The 20,766-nt window shown below is 41.9% G+C and overlaps 1 protein-coding gene and 1 long non-coding RNA gene across 2 annotated transcripts; one reads left to right on the top strand and one right to left on the bottom strand.

Moving 5' to 3' along the window:
- Positions 1 to 2,878: 2,878 nt before the first annotated feature.
- LOC117562482 lies at positions 2,879 to 15,234 on the bottom strand. The gene is made up of 4 exons (XM_034240318.1): positions 15,081 to 15,234; positions 13,993 to 14,152; positions 6,064 to 6,222; positions 2,879 to 5,792 (listed from the first exon to the last, which is right to left on the bottom strand). Exons 1-4 carry the CDS (start codon positions 15,232 to 15,234, stop codon positions 2,879 to 2,881), a joined length of 3,387 nt encoding a protein of 1,128 aa, XP_034096209.1.
- Positions 15,235 to 17,436: 2,202 nt separating this feature from the next.
- LOC117562484 lies at positions 17,437 to 19,238 on the top strand. The gene is made up of 2 exons (XR_004571549.1): positions 17,437 to 17,655; positions 18,119 to 19,238. It is a non-coding gene; the product is annotated as an uncharacterized LOC117562484 (long non-coding RNA).
- The last annotated feature ends 1,528 nt before the right edge of the window (positions 19,239 to 20,766 follow it).

Below are 20,766 nucleotides of genomic sequence, written 5' to 3'. Positions count from 1 at the left end.
GAAGATTCAAAATCTTCTACGTCACCCCATTCAAGTGAATGGGCGAAGCGTTGAAAGCATTTTTCGATGCCTGTAGTGTAGACGGGCCGTTAGGGTTGTGACCACTGAGCAACCTCCAAAAGAACAACGGTCTCGACTCAAATACTGTTTCACGTTATCTTTATATAGTCTTTTTGTACTACTTTTTATTTGTATTTTCGTATTTTATTATATATGTTGCATTGTTGGAGGAGCTCAGGTCAGAAGAATGTCATTGCCATTTCTACACTGTAGCTTTGTGCATATGACAATAAAACCGTTGAATTTGAATCCTTTATACATTCATGAGGTTGCCACCAGGTTACTCCATAAACTTCATCACCTGACCTACGACTTTTCTCCTGTCCTGAATACTCCGGTTGTTAGAGATCAGTGTTTTCTTCTTGTATTGCTAATTATGCTGTTCAACCCTCTTTACAGATGATGAATCAGACTAGTTGTTGTTGCAGCTCCTTTCTGACCCACATCTTTCAAGCCCATTATAGGCCATAAGGTGAACCCTGTTATCGTTTCAACCCGCTCCACAGAAGTGAAACTACACAATCTTTAGTTCATAAAAAAGAACGAGTCATGCTTATCCACCAAAAAAAATATCGTCGCTAAAATTCCTGCCAATTCTTCTAGGCACGTAATTATTGGCTGAACTATTCCCTTCGAAGCGTAATAATATCTTGGTCCAAAGTCGTGCCACGGTTCGTCACGTGATCGTGCTACACCAATTGGGTAGCTGCATATTGTCAACAGAAGTGAAAGATGGCGGCCGCCATGGTTACGCTAAACCAGACCAAATGGATTCTAAACAGTGCTGTATGCTTGTTTTATCTCATGTTTTGTCATATGTCTTAATACATCACTAAGTCCGAGGTATTTGCGTTATATACGCGGTATTTGTGAGAGGTTTTACTATCTGGGAACAGAGTTGACCATCGAATCAACATTGACTAGCAGCGTTTATCAGCCAACTCCAGCTACAAACAATTTCCCCACGGGGATTAATAAAGTATATCAAACTCATATTTATCAAACTATCATTCCTGGACTGCCATGTTCACATCGCTAGGTTCATTGGGATTATTCCATTAGACTGAGGACTTTTTGTCTGTCTGTTGTTACCCTGTACACGTTAAATGCACTCTTAAAATAAACATGACTTGATTTCTGCGTCCAAGAAGAAGGTTAACTTGTTACGTTAAGTAATTTAGATCAATAAAATGCAGTACTTCCAGGCTGAAGACTTTTCTTTTTGTTGCTGCTTTTAATTGAACTATTCATATCTTAGACTGCACTGTAACTTTTATCCATGTATTTTTTCTTTTAATGTTTCTTTTATTAGCTTTTCTTTTGAATGACTGATTTTAAATGCCATTTTCTTAATGTCTTTAATTTTTTGTAAAACACTTTGAATTGCCTTGTGTTGAAAAGTGCTATATAAATAAACTTGCCTTGCCTTACTTATACCAATGTCCATTGATTCATTTATTTACTCATTCATCCCTCCACAAATGAAAACAACACTGATGAACCATAAAAACGAGATTTATTACAAATATAAAAGGTATGACATAGAAAACAGTAGAAGGACATGTAATGTAGTATAATTGATTGGTGTCAGGCTGGGCGGAGCGGCTGATTGGTGCTGTGATTGCCTCAGCTGGTTAAAAGAGTCCTGCTGATTATACTCTGTTCTAGTACCAAAAACAAACGTATCTATGAGTGATGTGTGAGCGCGTCGGCCAGGCACTAAAACCAAAAGAACAGAAAAGAGCTTAAGAAAGATGGAAAGAAGGCTCTTTTATTCCTATTCCTCACTGTCAGTGTCAGGGCAGTCATCGTTCTCTTCCTCTGTTTCTTTTTTATTTGCACAATTTGAGCAACGACATAAGTCTGTGCAACAGAGTCCTGCAGAGAAGCATGAACATCTGCCTTTCTCACAGGCAGACTCTTTGCAGCTGCAGTGTATCACATGCAACACACTGTCAGGGGCAGGATTTCTTGTCATCCAGGTGACGTGTAAGTTCCCATCCTCTATTTCCCAACCATATCCAGCAGGTGATGGAGCATTCATTTCTCTTTTGAGACAGGACCTCATTATTGCTGCCTGGTAATTTGCCCTTTTGCAGTGCTGATGGAGGGCATCATGAGTAGGGGGAATGCTTAATTCTGGCAAGGCCGATGATGCCATACAGAAAGCCTTGTACCTAGCATCATTTACATGTTCGGCTGCTGGCTGATCATACAGGTGACATACATACCGGCAAAGAAGTGCAAATGTTGATTGCTCCAAGTCAAAGTTAGTACCTAAACTTCTGAAAGCCTTAAGGTAGTCATCTTTCTCACATGCAACAGCAAATGACTTTCTTTTGCCTTTGCCATAGAAAGCGCTTGTGGAGTCACACCCAGAGAACGTGTGAATTCCAATCAAGGCTGAACACACACTGGTTCCGAGAGCTGATGACACCATGGCAATGTCAATGATCCGTGTCCTGTTGCCAGTCCCTGTGAACACATATAAGCTGCATGGCAAATCTGCCTGCAGACTTACAGCAATGACTGCCACATCAGTGTCCGAGCTCTTGATGATGACAGCTTTGTGCTCCTGTGCAGCATGTTGGGCATGTAAAAACACCCGTGTGTCACATTCCTCATGATCACACTGCAGGTCTTCAACAACATCAACAGACTGTACACCCTCCATGACAGTTACACAGTGGCATTGATTTTGATGGGCAATGTACAAGCTGAGGTTTTTACCCACTGTTGTGAGGTCTGCATGTGTCCATGCCACATAAAGGAATTCGGCCAGTGCTTCCTTATTTTTTCCGTCAGAGAGAAACTTCTTTCACTGGGTTGGAGTTCTCTGATCTGGGCTGAAGATTGTTATTAGTTGTGACCCTGCATCAGCTCTACGGGACCGTTCTAGGCTTTTGATGCTGATGGGTGGATACCGGTCAGTGACAAAATCAATGCGTGTACACTTGTGATGCAAAGCAAGTTGGAGTATGCTCTGCAGTATGGTCTCTGCAAGCTCTCCAAATGTTGCTGGTCTGGATGGCATGGCCTGCATGACTGCCATGCCATCAAAAAGAATGGCACCACCTATTGGAACTTTGTCAACCAAGCACTCTCCACCTTTGCTCTGCATTAGATCCATGAGACCTGATTTGTTTGTTTTGGCAAGTGAACCATCAGCACTTGCTAATGGATATGACACAGTTCCCAAGGAATATGACAGAATTTCCCTCATTTCAATTTTCCTGCTCTGGCCAAGGATGAGGAGCCTGGAAAATAACTTCTTGTCAGCACGCAAAATCACTTCCTTGCCTGCTGCAGATTTTTTGGGGGGCTTTTTCTGATCACTGAGAGTCTTGAGTTTTTGTGATATTATGGGGGCAAATATGTCAACTGTTTTGGATAACAGTCTCTGCTCCATAAACTCCTTTACAGCATTTTCACCCTTTTCTGAGGCAACAAGCAAATCCTTTGTGATTTCTCCTGTTGCTACTCTTCCAGAGCTAAGACACACAATGCCGTGTTGGTGTACATCAAAAGGGTTGAGCATGGAATCAATAGTGTCCAAGATTCTACTCACAGCCTTTGCATCAGCAGAGATGCGTGTCTTGTCCAGGTCTTTTCTTGTCCGTAGCTCAGGAGATATCCCTGCCATTGATTCACACTGTCTTGCTATCGCGGCTCTTTCATGCTGTGACAGTATCCAGCGATACACTGCAGACCGATTTTGTGTGATCCCTGTCCAGCCACCTTTGGTCTTGGCATCTCTGTTAAGCGTTTGCTCAATAGCCTGGTCGCAAGCAATGGAGGCAAATCCATGAACACTTTGTCGCTGGACAGTCCACTGGCCTTTCACATTCATGTCACTGTGGCAAGAGGGATGTGTGACAGGCAGATTCATCATTTCCAGCCAGTATGCAGGTAAATATCGAGCGTAATTTACTCTATCGTAGGCAAAAAACCATGGCATCATTAACCGGACGGTTGACAGGTGAAGCTGCCAGTTTGATTCTCGCGTTGCTCTCACAAACAGGAGGAGTAGCTGCATCATGTCAATGTATGAGCTCCAGAAAGCAAATGTTGCATTCTCTGTACTCCTCCTCTGCACAAAGTCTGCATATTTCGAGCACATATTATCAAACCTCTGATCTGCACTCAAAACATCCATCAATCTGTCTGGAAAGGCACATTCCATCTCAGTGATGACATCCATGCACGCAGCTCTCTCTTGGGGTGGCAAGGAGTCCATGAAGGTGATAAACCGGATGCGCTGCAGACTCTCATATAGAAGTTTATGAGCCCTCATGCTGCGATTGTAGTGATGGCCATTGAGTACCCCATTGATGGATCCTGGGGCAACAACTTCAGATTCAATGAGGATATCTTGCAGTCCTGCATCTCCGAACCTTTTGCCTAGAATACTCAGGTAGGACATGCATGTATGGAATTCACCTAGTCTAATCACTAGACGCTTTGTAAACTCAACATCCTTCCAGCGTATTTGCTGTGCTTTGGCATATATAGCCTGGTCAAACACTAAAACTATATGATCCAGTTCTAGCTGGTCAGCAATCTGGACACTTCGCTTCAGGATAGTGTTGACTGTTGACATCTCTGTTGGTGAGGCTTCAATGACTGGAAGATAATACAATGCGGACTTCTGCAGAGTGTTTTCATCCTGAAGCAGTGTATGGAACCCTGTCCAGCTTGGGATTGTACAACTATCCGTACATGTGGACTTCACAAAAGCATATGCCATTTCAGCTTGTACAGCAAAGTGGGTGTCCATTCTGCATGTCGCTGACTGCACTGGTTGACACAAGTTCTGTGGCCCTTGCCTTTTGGACTGATGGTAAGGTTGTATAGGCATTGGGGGGGGGGGGGCTATGAATGAGGTAACTCCCTTTCTCAGTGGCTGTCTGATTGCTGTGGACATAGGCTCGCCGGGCACACTCTGGAGCATAATTCCATTTGTATGGTGAGTAGTTCCACGACCCGATAGTGTCTCCTCACCAAAGTCAATGTTATCCCACACAAGTGTTGTGGGTGTCCGCTTTGAGAATCCCTTCGGTATTTTGTCTCTGCCTTCTACTAGTGTCAGTTGGGCAAGGCTAGTGTCTAGACTCAAAACTGTGTCCCATGATGCACAATGTCCCAGTCTGTTAAGCAGTGATACAATGCGTGATGATCCAGTTAAATGTCGAACAGTTAAACCTAAAGCCAAGGACTTGGGTGTCTGCTTGCGGCCCTTGGAAGCAAGGTACACAATGTCTTGACAAACAGACAACACTTTCAAATGTACGTCATCATCAATGTTGACATAATGATCCAGTGTTGGCTCCTCAGTGGAACCTATAATCCAGCTGAGCAGATTGTATAGTCCAATGGGGACAACAGTTTGAGATTCAGTGACATTTACATTTTCAGAAGTGGGAGGCCATGGGCATGACATGCCAGGAGTGTCACTAAGCAGTCTTTTCAAAAACAACGCTGCTGTATACAGTGTCCTTGTGTCCTCATGTGTTGTTTGGCACTTTGTTCTCCCTGTTTCATTGTCGCTGTCTGTCTGGCTCAATTCACTGGACTGTGTTGTTTCCGTACCGGATGGATCTGGTAGCATGTCCACGAGTGCATCCTTTGACAGAGTCTCAGCAAAAACCAGTTCGCAGACGTTGCGTTTGGTGGGCATGTGAAACGCTAGCTGAGGGAAATCTTGAGCCAGCCTCTTCTTCAACAGATCCTGTCTGTAACACAACAAAACAGTGACAATTACGAGTCACAGGAGTACCATCAAAAGCAGAGTGGTGGAGGTGATACAAGACATTACAGACTAGAACCTATCTGCCATACAGCACATGTAACACCAAAGAAGCCAAATAAAGGCCCACATCATCACAAACAACACTACACACTACACATCATGGGGGTTTCTCCAAACAGGCCTGTCATACACATTTTGTTTAAAGCTGGCCTTGCACATGATAAATAATAAGACTTGTATTACATTGCAGTTACCTGTAGTTTGAAGCATCAACACCTTCGTTTGCTTTCACCATGTCAATGAAGGCCTGCCTCAGCTGGCCCATTCTAAGCACCTCATTGTTGACAAGCAGCCTCTGGCGGATGTTCCTCTCACAGAACAGCTTGTAACTGGCATCAAACATTGCCTCATCCCTACAACACATGAATGAGAAGTAAATAAATGGATAAATGAATAAGTGTTGTGATTGTGTGCACATATAACAGAAGGAAATTGGATGTTTACTTATAATGTTAAGTATGTGTATGTGTATATATATATATAGCCATCGCCGACACACACCTGGACTTCAGTCTGGTGGTAGTGCAAATAGGTAAAGCAATCCAAGGAGAAATAACTTACTGTTCTGTCTCTGGTTTGTCAGGTCTCAGCAAAAACATGGTGTACTGACTGTAACAGCTTTTGTGGTACCGCACCTCCAGAGCCACACAGTCTTTGTCTTTTATATGTAAAAGAACACTTTGGTCATCTTTCTTCTCAGCAGCTTTCTGCAATTTGCCTAAACGGAAAAAAAGGACAACTCAATGAGTTTGTTGACGTATCTCTCACACATAATTGTACCTTTCAGTTATTCAACCACAGAGAATGTGTGTGTGTGTGTGTGTGTGGTGTGTGTGTAGTGTGTGTGTGGTGTGTGGGTGGGGGAGGGGGTTTGCTTACCTGCTTTTAATGTTTCAGCCTTACACAGTTGATCCCTTTGTCGCTTGCCTGCTTTGATGATCATTTTCTCCTTCATCTTGCATATAATGCACAGGGCAGGAAGGACGGGGCCAGAGCCTGCGATTGGCAGGCCTGACCTTGATCGTAGCTTCTCTGTTTGGCTTCGGTACGTGCTGCGAGACGTCGATGGGATGGGCTCGACCTCAAGGTCCTCCCTAACGTCTTGATCTCCCTCACGTGCGAGCCGTCTTTCCACCTTCGTCATGGCCTTTGTGTCGGTAAACCTTATGTAGCATGTGTGGTGGAAGCCAGCGTCCTCAGGAATATCTTCGAACTCGAAATCAAGACAGTGCTTGTGGTTTTCAGCCACCACGTTCCGAGAGTCTCCCTTCAAGCCGAGCGACCGTTGTAAGCTTGTCCTGTACGTATTCCATCTTGTATTGGTAAAACAATCAACCTTTTCGTGCTTCACAGACGTAATATGCATGTAACAATGTTTGTGTGTTGACAATTTTGACTTTTTGAGACTTTCTGGTGCGTTTTCCTCGTCTCCGCTACTCGATGAAACCATGGCGGCCGCCATCTTTCACTTCTGTTGACAATATGCAGCTACCCAATTGGTGTAGCACGATCACGTGATGAACCGTGGCACGACTTTGGACCAAGATATTATTACGCTTCGAAGGGAATAGTTCAGCCAATAATTACGTGCCTAGAAGAATTGGCAGGAATTTTAGCGACGAATTTTTTTTTGGTGGATAAGCATGAATCGTTCTTTTTTATGAACTAAAGATTGTGTAGTTTCACTTCTGTGGAGCGGGATTTCTTTTCTAAAGGACTTTTCGAGGTTCACCTTGCGGCCTATTACCACACATGACCAGTGGTGACTGGTCATTAGGGGCAGGTGGGGCACAGCCCCACCTAGTGTCAGCAGAAAGTATTAAAAGTAATGATTACAAAAAAATGCAAAAGATAAATTAAAAAATATATAAAATATATTTTAAGATCATGTTTATTCATCTGATTCGTCTGTACATTGCTGTTTTAGTCTGTGTTCTTCTAATTAGTGTCTACAGTGTGTGCCTATTGAGCTGTTTTGAGCCATGTGGGACAAAACCCGATCCTGCCCCTCCCTCTCCGTTTAAGTCAATGGTGACTGTAAAAACTACATTGCGCATGCTCAGAGTATTGTCCTATTTAATGTGTGTGGCAAAAAAATAATGACCATAGGGGCATAGTGCTGCCATCCCCACCATACGTCATCTCACATAATTCAGAGCTGATTGGCTGTAAGTACGTGTGCCGCGAAAAGTGTGGTGTGTGAAGAGGAGGAGAGAGAGCTGCAGTGAGGCGTCCTAAAACCCGGAAATAAACTGCGCATGGCTTCCCTCCACAAAAAAGCAATGATATTTCTCCATAGGATTTTAGAAAATAGCTCAAAATAAGATCTGTGGGAAACAAACCTGTTAGATAAATGCACGTTTTGTTCAGCCGGATAATATCCACATGTCTACCCTACTTTTATAATTTTCGAATCATAAATCTATTGATTAGATCAGATTTATGATAGACTTTTGAAACTACAAGAACATAAGGAGGACTTTTACAAAAAAGTAATAGAGATTTTTGTCCAGAAGGATAGGCAAATGGACTTCATCTTCATGTCAAGGTAAGACTGCAATTTGATTGAAAATGGGATCTTACTAAGAGAGAACAATTCAATATTTAAATGATACAATTACATTTTTTGGGTATCCTTTTGTTGAACTGTCTGTTAATTAATTGAAGAATCAGACAAAAAAAGCTTTTGAAAATAATATGATATTTTGATTTAGGTCAAAATATAATATTTGTAAACCTGAAGAGTCAGAGCCTCACCAGCCATGAACCTCAGAAGCTTATATATAGACATCTAAGTTGTTTGTGCCCCACCACTTTTGTACATATAAAAACGCCACTGCACATGACATGTACCAACCAGAGTTCCCGTTAGCCGGTAATTACCGGACTACGACCGATAAAATATGCTAAAGACCGGCAAATCTAAATCTCTCCGGTCAAAGTGTCCGTTCAAAATCATTTCCGCTTAGCACAATACCACATCAGTTGCGCAACTTGCGCCACTTATGTGACAGACAAAAGAGTATGTGACAGACAAGAAGAGTCAATTCTAATGTCTAACACTTAATGTGGAGAAAGAGATGTCCTGTATGGGTTGATTGTGCGTTGATCTGTTGGTAATGCCTCGAGGTTCCGGTGGGCATGTAAACAAATGCATAATGCTGCGCTATACTTTGCGGCCTCACCCGGTTGCATAGTGACGCTAATTGTTTAGGTGTCTTTTAATAAGCAGGTAGTCATATCATTAGCTAGAACTAGCTGGATCTGATCGATATGGACATAAACGCGAGTGAAGTCTAATCTGACGGGAGAGAGAGATCAGCTGCTGCTAACGAGTCAACACGCAGCTCTGCATGATCACATGCAGCGGTGAGCGGACAAAACACACACCAGGTTAGAATATCACACGTAGCTATTTTAATGACTTCTCAAACTACCGTAACTAGTTATAGATATGTTTAGTTTTACTGTCGGGTCACTCATTACTGATCCGCGAGCTGCATGATACTGACGGGCTGTCAGGAGAGGGAGAGCACTCCGTTTATTATTCCCGTGTTATTGTAAATTACTGTTCACTTTTGAATAATGTAGTTAATATACTATAATTAGTTTGTTTAATATCGAATCATATCAATTTGTTTTAAAGCACAATAAATAACAAAGAAGACCTTTGACCGGCACTTTTCTCATTTTGTCCGGAAGATTTAAACTTTAACGGACATGTTGACCGGCGAAAAAATATTCTAACGGGAACTCTGGTACCAGCTGATGAATTTAAACCCCACACAAGGCATTATGTTGATATTATGACTGTATTACACTATGCACATGTTAAGTATTATTGTAATAGTTTTCAATTTTCATATTTTTAATTTATTTTAATGCTTTTATTTTTCATTTTAAAATGCATCAACTGTTAAAATAACATTGTCTGATTCTGATGAAACCAGGTGGCTGTACTGTGATTAGCCACAAGGCGGCAGAATTGCAACAGTACTAGATGGAGAACAGGTAATCCTATAGATCAGGGGTGGGGAACCTTTTTCCTCTCAAGGGCCATTTCAATGTTTTCAACATCCTCCGAAGGCCGTACAAATTATTGACCTCTGCTTAAAAATACTAAAATCACAGCCCACTCATTTCACCTTTCTTTCATGCTGTGCAAAGAAAAAGCAACCTCTTAATCCAGATATCTTACCATGACTCACGCATGCATGCACGTGCACGGTTGTGGCATGACCACCCAAACAGAAAGATATGGACACAAGATGTGTGCAAATGTATTTAGACTCCTATCCATGTGAACATGATTTAAGTGGGGGGGACCTCACCTCCTCTAGGGGGGTCCGGGAAGATTTTTTTTTAAATGTTGAAGTTAAAAGCATCAATCTGGTGCTCTTTGAGAGCAACATTAGTAGATCTATGGATACATCTCTCAACACCCAGATGAAACAGAACTGTAAACAGATTTTCTTTTTCTTTATGGATATTTTACAAATCACTCCCCTTTCAAACTGTATTCTTGTTTATTAATAACAACTTTTTTTTACTGTGATATAGTATTTTATACCTGTTTACTTTATTCTCTTATTTTTTTATAATTATAATGATCATATAAAGATGTGCCTTTACCTCACTGGTTGGAGAAAAAGCTTCTTATATTCGTTAGCATAGCTAGCTAACCAGATGCTAATAACAACAAAGTTATTGACTGTATGATCAGTATGACAGATGAACAGATCGCCACTGGGCTTTCAACTAAGACACAGCCACGCAAAAACTGCAGCATGTGTACGGCTCCTTATGGGTACTGCAATTTTTGGAAGTGCCGGAGCGGAGCTGCGTTCTAGTGCTCTCCGTCAGAACACTACTCCTGTCAGACATACCACGTGATGACACGTTAGGCTTGTGTTGTGTTCACGGACCCTGACCTTGGCCAGGAAAAACAGGTACTCACTTGTTTAATTATTTTGCGGTCTAGATTTCTTTAATTTTTTTCTTTTTTGCGTGTGTTTATAAATTACCTCGACGGCCACACCAAATGGTCTCGCAGGCCGTATACGGTAATACCCCCAACACAACCTGTACTTACTTCCTCCCCTGGTAACGGATTTTATATTTTGTTAATACACTTGTGGTTTTGGCCTTACAGAGGCTGTGACTGTGGTTTCTTCACAGCTGAAATACACATGTCTGATGTCAATCGTCTGGTAAACTTGTTGCTCAATCATGCCTCTGTGTTGTCGGTCGGTTGATACGAGAAGTAGTGATTTGCTGTTTTCATGTGTATGCGTTTGTATTAGAAATCTGAAGTGTGAATAAACATGAAATCATGAAAAGGATTAAATGGACTGTGGGTTATTGATTGTTGAGTTCGAGCTGGTGTGTATCAGCGGGACGAGGAGGGCGTGATTGGCCTGCTTCATTCCAAGTCTTCCAGGGGGCTACGCAGATTGGCTGGTGTCTTGTTTAAGTGAGGGCCCGGCACACGTAGGCATACCAGAAAGAACCGGGAGAACCGAAAAAAACGATACTGCGTGACGAAAGAGGAAGAAGGGAAGCTGAACTCAGGCCGGATCAACGAGGAAGCGAGCGTGAGGCAGAGTCCTGCACGGGTCTGATTTTCAAGACCCGCTCCAGCCCCGCACCCGCGACGTGCAATACCGAACCCGCCCCGTTACCCGCACATATTGCCAATTAGTTCCGCAACCCGACCCGTCGGCGCAAGATCCGCAACCCGACCCGAACCCGCATAGCCTATATGAGCAGTGAAAACGTGCAATTATTAACACACGCAGTTGCATATTTGTCTCAAAAAGCGTGGCATGTTGGTTATTTTCTCCATCTAGGATGACACCAAAAGCCTCCCAGACGTTGGATTTCGCTCTTGAGGAAGTGTTATTGAAAATGCTGTATTCTCCGCTAGAGAGCTTCACCTCAGCCATTTCGAATGTGGCGCACTCAGCAGCAGATTGATGCGCTGCAGAGGTGGTTATGCTGCCCCCACAGCTTGGAACAATGTACAGAAGGAGCTGAAAATTCTCAGATGTAATCACTATGGGGGAATTCAGGTCCATCTTAAAGGACAGAGAACACGACACCATTGGTAGATGTGAATGCTCGTATATCCTAAAATCGTTTTAAATGTTGCCAGTTTTGAATGATTTTTAATAGGCTAGTTTGTTTTACTTCGCATATTGACTGGCTAATGTGCCATTTTATTTGTGTTTCACAGCTGTATTTGTCTGCCTGTCGTGTCTGTGTTTTATCTGTTGTAACTTCGTACATGCTGCCCCTCTTGGCCAGGTCACTCTTGGAAAAGAGATTTTAATCTCAATGAGTCTTTTACCTGGTTAAATAAAGGATATATGCGCGGTCCTGCGGGGGAGAGGTCTGAAGATTTAAACATTAAACTAAATTATTATTATTATTATTGATATATTTATTATGCAACACCCGCGACCCGACCCGCATCATCTTTGTGATACCCAGAACCGAACCTGGAAAAAAGCGTTTGAAAAAATACCACCCGCGAATCACTTTTTTTGCGGGTCACCCGTCGGGTACCCGCCCCGATGCAGGACTCTGGCGTGAGGCGGTGGTCCATCGTACAAGGCTCTGCTGCACACAGAGCCACTGCACGGTGATCCTAGACCTAGACGATGTGTCACGGGTCAGCAATGGCGGGAGCCTAACGACAGTTATTGTAACACTCGCTAGTACCATTTTTGACAAATAGAGCAGTAACTAACTATGCTGCGCTGCTGCAAAGTGGGAGCAGCAATAGCTTTACTATTCTCTATTGAATTATTAATAATATTAAACATGTCGCAGGTCCAAATTGCACCACTGGGTTTAGCAGAAATACATAAAAAAACACACTGCTGAAGGTTAATCCAATGTCTCTGTGTCACTTTGAAATGATTACTGATAATCCATCATAACATTTATGTCAATAAGAGTAGTTTTCATATAGTGTATGAGAGCTGTAACCCAGCTTCCGGTTTTGGGCATGCTGGCTGCGCATCACTCTCATTCACCAATGGTAATGTTTAGATGGATTTAGAAACTCCCTCTCGATTATGTTGGCTCTTACGGTTCAAAGGGTGGCTCAATCATCAAAATCGACCGATGGGTTCCAGAGATATGGCAAATACACCCAAATGACCCCAGAGGTGGGGTTTTCACTTGTTTTGCATCAATCTTGATACAGGGTACTTATTATATGTTATAGTCTGTCTACCGGGCCATTTTCGTTCCTACCCTCACCTATGGTCATGAAGGATGGGTCATGACCGAAAGAACGAGATCGCGGATACAAGCGGCCGAGATGGGTTTTCTCCGCAGGGTGGCTGGTGTCTCCCTTAGGGATAAGGTGAGAAGTTCGGTCATCAGGGAGGGACTCGGAGTTGAGCCGCTCCTCCTTCGCGTCGAAAGGAGCCAGTTGAGGTGGTTCAGGCACCTAGTTAGGATGCCACCTGGGCGCCTCCCTAGGGAGGTGTTCCAGGCACGTCCAACTGGGAAGAGACCAAGGGGTAGACCTAGGACCAGGTGGAGGGATTATATCTCTTCGCTGGCCTGGGAGCGCCTTGGGATCCCCCAGTCAGAGCTGGTTGATGTCGCCAGGGAAAAGAAAGTTTGGGGCTCTCTGCTGGAACTGCTACCCCCGCGACCCGACCACGGATAAGCGGGAGAAGATGGATGGATGGATGGATGGATGGATAGTTTGGATTCCTAAAGCTTTTAGTCTACCATCCCATCGTTCAAGGGTGGTTTTCACTTTAAGTAATGTTTTTTTTTTGGACGAAAACCATAATTTATATTTGTTTACTATGTTCAATCTGAATTTACTTTAAAATAAAAACATCTATATTGATTCTGACTTTTCTGCATCCAACTCACAGGTGTATCATTACTTTGAGAAAAAAGAATATTAATTTACCCCTTTTTAGAAGTGACGATATTGTTATTTGTAGGCATGTCATTTTCCAGCCAGAAACCTGAAAAACAGGCTCAGGGCTTAACAGGTTAATGTCAGTATCTCTAACAACTTGTTATCATGTCTTTGCATTATACATCATAAAGATCTCTGCAATGGGACAAACACAATGAGTGATATTTACTTCAAATGCATAGAATCCAATGCTGAGACCAGGCGTCTGTTCCTCTTGTCAGGCTTTTGCATCAGAGACAACAGCATGATCTTCTCACCCTGTTTCCCAGAACATTCACAGAGTAATTCCTCAATCTTGACCTGGTACTGCATATTAGTCCAGAAACTGTCTGGAAGGCAAATATTACAGATTTAAAAAAGTTATAACCAAAGGATCTCCTTATGTCAGAGGTGTCCAAAGTTTTTTCAAAGAGGGTCAGATTTGAAAGTGTGAATATGGCGGGGGCCATTTTTAATCATGAAAGTAACGTACAAATACACTGTAATATCACCATTTTCATTGTCACAATTATCTTTATTTTTGAAATGACAATGGAATCAAATACAAGCCTCTCAGGCGTGAACAACTCTAAAAACACAATTCTGCCTTCCATTCATATCTGGATAGTCAGACAACATTGAACAGATTATATGGAATACCTCAGACTTTGAAGCTGGTTTGAACTATTTTTTAATAAAGTGGGGTGCCAGTCAAAGTCAGGTCTGACAAATAGTATCATCATAGCAATTCAAAAAGTACGCTCCGGGTTTTAGAGCGGATCCACCCAAAACAAACCAGGAAATACCAAAATACAGCGTCTTTAAGAAGAAGACATACTTTATTAATCCCTCACAGGGAAATTATTTTCTCGACTGTTATGTTTAACAGAAAAAGGCAAACGCAAACACCATCGGCTTAAATTCCGGCATTTGTAAGGCCCCTCAGAGAGGTGCTGCCACCATGCGGTGAAAGGAGGAATTACATTTTAAAGATTTATTCTGTTTGACACTGCTAGTGGGCCATAAGTAATATATTATAAGACCGAAGCTGCGGGCTGTATTAAATCTGACCACCGGAATTATTCGTCAAATTAAAATTGAGCAGGACCCAAAAAGACGGCACACTAATGGTCTTATTCACAATGTGCGATTGGATGAAACTTCATAAAACTTAAGCTGTTTCTGTATCGTCTAATTAAAAAAGATGGTTAGCTGTTTTAGCAAGTGATTGAAGTTTTTTATATAGTATATTAGTTGAGATTAGTTTTCTGTAAGTACCCGTATTATTCGTGTATCCTCCGGCAGTTCCAACCCATCGGCCCTCATAGCGCGAGGTCTTCCAGTGGCAAGATGTATTTCCATCAAGGAAGTCGGGAGACAGGCAGCAGATGTCCAGATCACTATAGAACCTACAGAAGTCTTCCAGGGTCATCCTAGTGACATCAGAGATCACTTTTTATTACTCACTGTTGTTTTAGTTTGTTTACTTGATCCATCAAAGAAAAAGACAATTCAACTAGTTTAAGAAAGCCATCCAAATACAATATGCATAGATATTCTATAGATGTTACTGAACATATAATCAATTTATAATCTAGAGTTACAATATCAATCAGGATTATTACACAGCTAAATCAAATACTAAATTCTGATTGGTCAAGTTGGACATTTCAGAGGTTGTTATTTATTGTTAACACAGCTGCTAAGGAAAACAAACAGTTGCTAAGGAGGATCAAGTCACTATGTGCAGTCATATCAATCCGCAGAAAGAAGTCCGGTACATTTAAAGTCAGTTGTCATTTTTATAGTTGTTGAGGGCACAAAACGTTGGATTCATGATGGATAGCCTGTCGCCTTGGACGTCGGATAAATCAGACAGAGAGGAAGTAAACACTAACAGGAACAGTAGAAGAAAAACAATAACAGGAACAGCAGAAGAAGAAAGACTGGAATTAAACAGGAACAGCAGAAGAAGACAAGAAGTGAACACTAACAGGGACATATGGGCTCTGGCAGTGTTTAAAGACTAGTTATTGGAAAAGAAAATGTGATCAGACTTGGACAGTTACAGAAAACCTCCATCAGTGCTGCCGTCTTTTGTAAGTTACGTTGCTGACGCCCCAGTTCCAGTAGTTGGTACGCCGTGAAACTCTTATTTTTTTTCTTAGCAGATGTAAAACAATCAATTTTAAATCATTAAATTAATTTCTCAATCAATTTGTTGGTTTATTTAGTATGTATCCATGTAATAAGCTAGATAATGTGCAGCGAGGTGGTCATTAATGAAAAAAGAACACCGATATTGGCCTTAGGAACTCTACATATTGAGTCTACGTACACTGTAGCCTACATAGGCTATTATGTGTTAAACTATAGTTTCAAAATACAAAATAGTTAATGTACTAATGTTCTACAATTAGTTTTAGTTGCTACAATGTATTTGTATGAGTATTTCACAACATATTACACATTTGTTATTTTTTTGATATTTTTCGGCCTCCAGTTCCTTTTATTGACGAGAGTTGAAAGGGGGAGTCCGAGGGTATAACACGGTGAATGGTCCCAGGCTTAATTTGGAACCCGGGTCCTCCCCACGGGGATTGGTGACCGAGTGTAACAGCATTATAAGGGTTGGTGTAAAATCCTTGTTAAATTAGAGATGTACGCCATCTGCCAACTGTAGTGAAATATTTGTATGTATTCATGTTAGCAAACTATGAATAAGCTTAAAATGGGAAATAATTTGTGTAAAACTGTGAGCTGGATTTGGGGCCTGTTGACATGTGTTTTTGAGGACAAAGGAAGGTGAGAGCATGTATTGATTTGCATTCAACTTAGATCTAGAGATAATGGAACTGAGCTACAGTGATTGGGGAAACCTAAGATCTGAGGTGTTTGTGATATGATCAAGGAGGTCCAAAGGGAGGATCAGATAACTCTGAGGTGTTTGTGATATAATCAAGGAGGTCCAAAGGGAGGATCAGATAACTCCTCCCATTGTTAACCCTTAAAGGCCGAGCGAGCCGCCCGCGGCTTCAAAGAGGTAGCGTTCTAAAATGCTTAATAACTTTTTAACCGCTAATTCTATCCATCTGATTTAAAAAGTGAGGTAAAGCGGCTATTCTAGGCTTTTTGCTGGTATCACTATGTCCTTTTCCGGGATTTAGAGGCTCCGACGTGATCGGGGCAAAGTTATCACATTTTACAGCCTTGATTCGTCAAGGAGACCCACGCGGCCCCTCTGTCTGAGCCAAACAGCCAAGGTTTTAGACTAAGTCCCACCCCCCTGTGTCCGGATAGGTTTAAAATGTAAAGGTCCAGGCAAACCTCTGCCCATGCTACCATCTTCTCGACCAATCAACATAGGTTGCTGTGTATGTTTTTGGCGGCGGGAGATAAACAAAGAGAAACAGAGAGACGAGAGAGTAATACTAAAGAAGAGTAATTCTGCCAGCGTAAGAGAAATACATACAACACAAGATATCTAGATACAGTCACACACACACACACACACACACACACACACACACACACACACACACACACACACACACACACACACACACACACACACACACACACACACACACACACACACACACACACACACACACACACAAATATATACACACACACACACACACACACACACACACACACACACACACACATATCCCAAGACAAATTCAAACCAACATGTCAAAACGGCGTTACACTACGGAAGAAACCGTAGAATTTATTTTGTCTGGCGGACCGCTTAGCGATGCAGCGGTGGATTCCTCAGATTCTGAAGCTGACAACTGGCAAGGAAGAGGAGTATGATCACGGGATTGATCCCTTCGAAGATAAAAAAGTGAGTAACTTTGCTTATTTCTTATTGTTTGTGTTGCATTTATCGGTTGTTGTTGCTGTATAACGCCGAAAATAATTAGTCCTAAGAGTTTTTATAATGGATGGCCATTTGCCGTAATTGTGTCATAAAGTGAAGTCCTGAGCTCAAGATTCACTATCAATAGAGGCTACTATTTATTTCAGTAAAAAAACGTCAAGCAATACCTTTCATTTATTGCCTCATTCCGCTTGCCCTCTTTGGTTGTTTGTTATGAGGTCTAATGTTATTATATTCATTGCATTACAATTCAGTTACTGATTCCATCAACTAGTAATGTTAGCAGAGGGATAAAGTGTGAATCAAATCAAAAGTTGAGACTGTGTTTAGAAAACAGATAGGATGACACTGGAGAAATAAAAGCAATAAAGGAAATAAAATAAATTCAGACATTTATATCTGTATATTTTCCTCCCTTTTATTTTAGGACAGAGGATGAGAGAGGGGATGCACAAGCCACTGTCCCCATCAGTAGGCCTCCTTCAAACCGAGAGGGAAAAGAATGCGGCCAGGAGGGTGCAGCATCCAGAAAAAAGGCCAAACCAATGCCAGCCCCCCTGACAGTGAAAGGGAGAGGAAGAGGGAAAGGGAAAAAAACATCTCTGACCCCAGAAGAGCCAGGAGCTGTTTGGAACGTGCCAGATACTGCCCAACAACTACCACACTTTTGCCCGAAAAGAGCCCCTGGAGTCCAAGGTTTTGTTGGTGTGGAGTATACTCCTGCACAAATATTTAGAAATTGTTTTAACAACCAAGCTGTAAATATCATCTGCAAGAACACAAACAAAAATGCTGAAAAGGAGCAGGCTAAGGGGGAAAAGTTTGTTTGGGAAAGCCGGTAAAATTCCTCATGTATGTCGGCCTTATGATGTTCATGGCACTTCTAAAACTGCTCAAAGTAAGAGACTACTGGAGGAAGGGATCACACCTGAGTGTTCTCTTTCCTGCTTCTATCATGACAAGAGACAGGTTCATGGCAATCAGCAGAGCTGTACATCTGAGCGACCCAGACCATGATGAATCTTGATACATTTCCTTTGCTCTTTATATATTTTTCTAATATTTTGGTTATAGTTTGAAGATCATTTGCTCTTTGTACTTTTGCACTTTCTATATATTCCTAATACTTTGTTTATAGTTTTAATATAATTTGCACTTTGTTAATTTGCACTTTGAATTTGTTTCACTGTTTGTGTTTGTATTTCAATGTTCAAATTATAATATATATCTCTGAAACAAGTTATTTTTGTTGCAATGTCATCTGTTATGGTTTAATTGTTTACTCTCTCAACCTTTTTTTGACAGAAGAAACATGATCAGTCATTTAAATATGGAAATACATTTCGTTTTAATTATTCCATATGATCCTAGGTGTTTTTCAGTGAAAAACGCCTAGGATAATATTGTAATAAATAGCTGTAACTTGCTCAGGGAACATAATATGCAGATGAAATTTAATTTGAAAGCCTAAAACATCTAAATGCAGCTTTGTAAATAATAAAAAAGAAAATCCCTATGTTCCTGGCGGAGTAAACAGTAAAAAAACACAACATTTGTACTGGCGTTTTTGAAAAGTGCTGGTAAATTCAGCCATTATCACACAAAGTTATGGTAAAATTTGGACTTCAAATTAGCCAGACTTGAACTAGAGGTTCTCCTGAATCAAATGAGGTAAGGCACTTGATGCTGACTGCAAGAAAAGGTTAGAACAGGTTAGGAGAAACAAATAAATACAGGAGAGTCAGGCAGGCGAAAATTCCGTCTAGGTCTTTAAGGGTTAAGTATAAAAACAGAGACACACGCTGTGTTCAGTCTCTTTCCTCTGGCTGGCTCACGTGCAGGTAAATTCGGGATCCCAAAGGTAACTGTATTGAATTTGTACTGTATTGATTGTATTGCATTGTCATATTACCATTAAAGTAGATTATTGTTTAACGGTTACTTGGTAGCTCTGGATTCCTTCCTGTATTATAACCAGCTTGATAGGGACGCGCGGAGATTTGAAAAGCAGACCAGTTATCCCTTTAAATCTCTAACACAACACACTCTCACTCCATAATCGTCCAGGAGCGACGTTTGGTCAGGGTCCCGTGGCGTGCAGTTGTGACGCTCCTAGGCTCCTTCAGCTTCATAAAGGGACGCAAATAGCTTTCAACTGATTGCAATGTATTCCCATCTGCGGCGGGATTTGACGCTCATGGAAGCACGGCATTCGTTTGTGTCGGCTGCCCTTAAAGGCAATGTGAGCGTCCATTCCCATTGGATAACGGAGAATTGTACACCCGGATCGATGGGGTAAAATCGATCTGTGTGCTGATGTAGAAACAGCATGGTCTTATTTTTATCTTGGTTTTATGGAGATCATTAATAGACATGCACCCCTGCGTACATTTAGAGTAAAGGGACGAGACAATCCTTGGTTTTCTGCTAATCTGTCCAGTCTCCTTCATGAGAGAAACAAGGCCTGGGCAAAGGCTAGGAAATCAGGCTCAGAGGTAGAATGGCTGCATTTTAGGCAGCTAAGGAATAGCTTCACTTCACATATCAAAAGTGCTAAATCAAAGTACTATCTGTCAGTAACCACAAAGAATCTGAATAATCCTGGAAAATGTTGGAAAGCCATTAAATCGTTATCCACCGGCGATATCCGTAATGAGCTACCTCCGCGCATTACCACAGCATCTGGCTCTATATTGGACAGGGCTACTATGCTAAATTGCTTTAATGAGCATTTTGTGTCCTGTGGTTCTCTATTTGATTCTGTCACTAAATGAAAGCTTTAGCGCAAGTTCAATAAGGAAGACCTAACACGAGTCACTTACACGTCACTCTATGGCTCCCTTCCCCCCTCATTAAATATGAGGGCGTCACCCCTCAGCAGCCAATCGCTGCACATGCTAAATTCCTTAAATGCCTGCTCTTCCTCCCTGTCAGTTGTCATTGCAGATGATCACACGCAACCCGCCTCCACCCCTCTCGCCTCCTGTCTCCTTCAGGACAAAGCTAAACCTTCCTCCTTCAGACCGGTCTCACCTACTCATCACCACCACCAGTGTCTAGACCCCGGGGATTTCA

The sequence above is a fragment of the Gymnodraco acuticeps genome, unplaced genomic scaffold (genome assembly GCF_902827175.1).
Source record: "Gymnodraco acuticeps unplaced genomic scaffold, fGymAcu1.1, whole genome shotgun sequence".
Taxonomy (NCBI): domain Eukaryota; kingdom Metazoa; phylum Chordata; class Actinopteri; order Perciformes; family Bathydraconidae; genus Gymnodraco; species Gymnodraco acuticeps.
Note: the sequence above shows the minus strand (reverse complement) of the source record. Positions and strands in the feature narration are given on the sequence as shown.

Bases quoted from the DNA above. Each gene is read 5' to 3' on its own strand.
- LOC117562482 (XM_034240318.1), bottom strand. From the start codon at position 15,234: ATGACCCTGGAAGACTTCTGTAGGTTCTATAGTGATCTGGACATCTGC. The intron at 14,153-15,080 runs GTACTTACAGAA...TTTGCCTTCCAG, and splicing joins AGGATACACGAATAATACGG to ACAGTTTCTGGACTAATATG. The intron at 5,793-6,063 runs GTAACTGCAATG...GTTGTGTTACAG, and splicing joins GTTGATGCTTCAAACTACAG to ACAGGATCTGTTGAAGAAGA.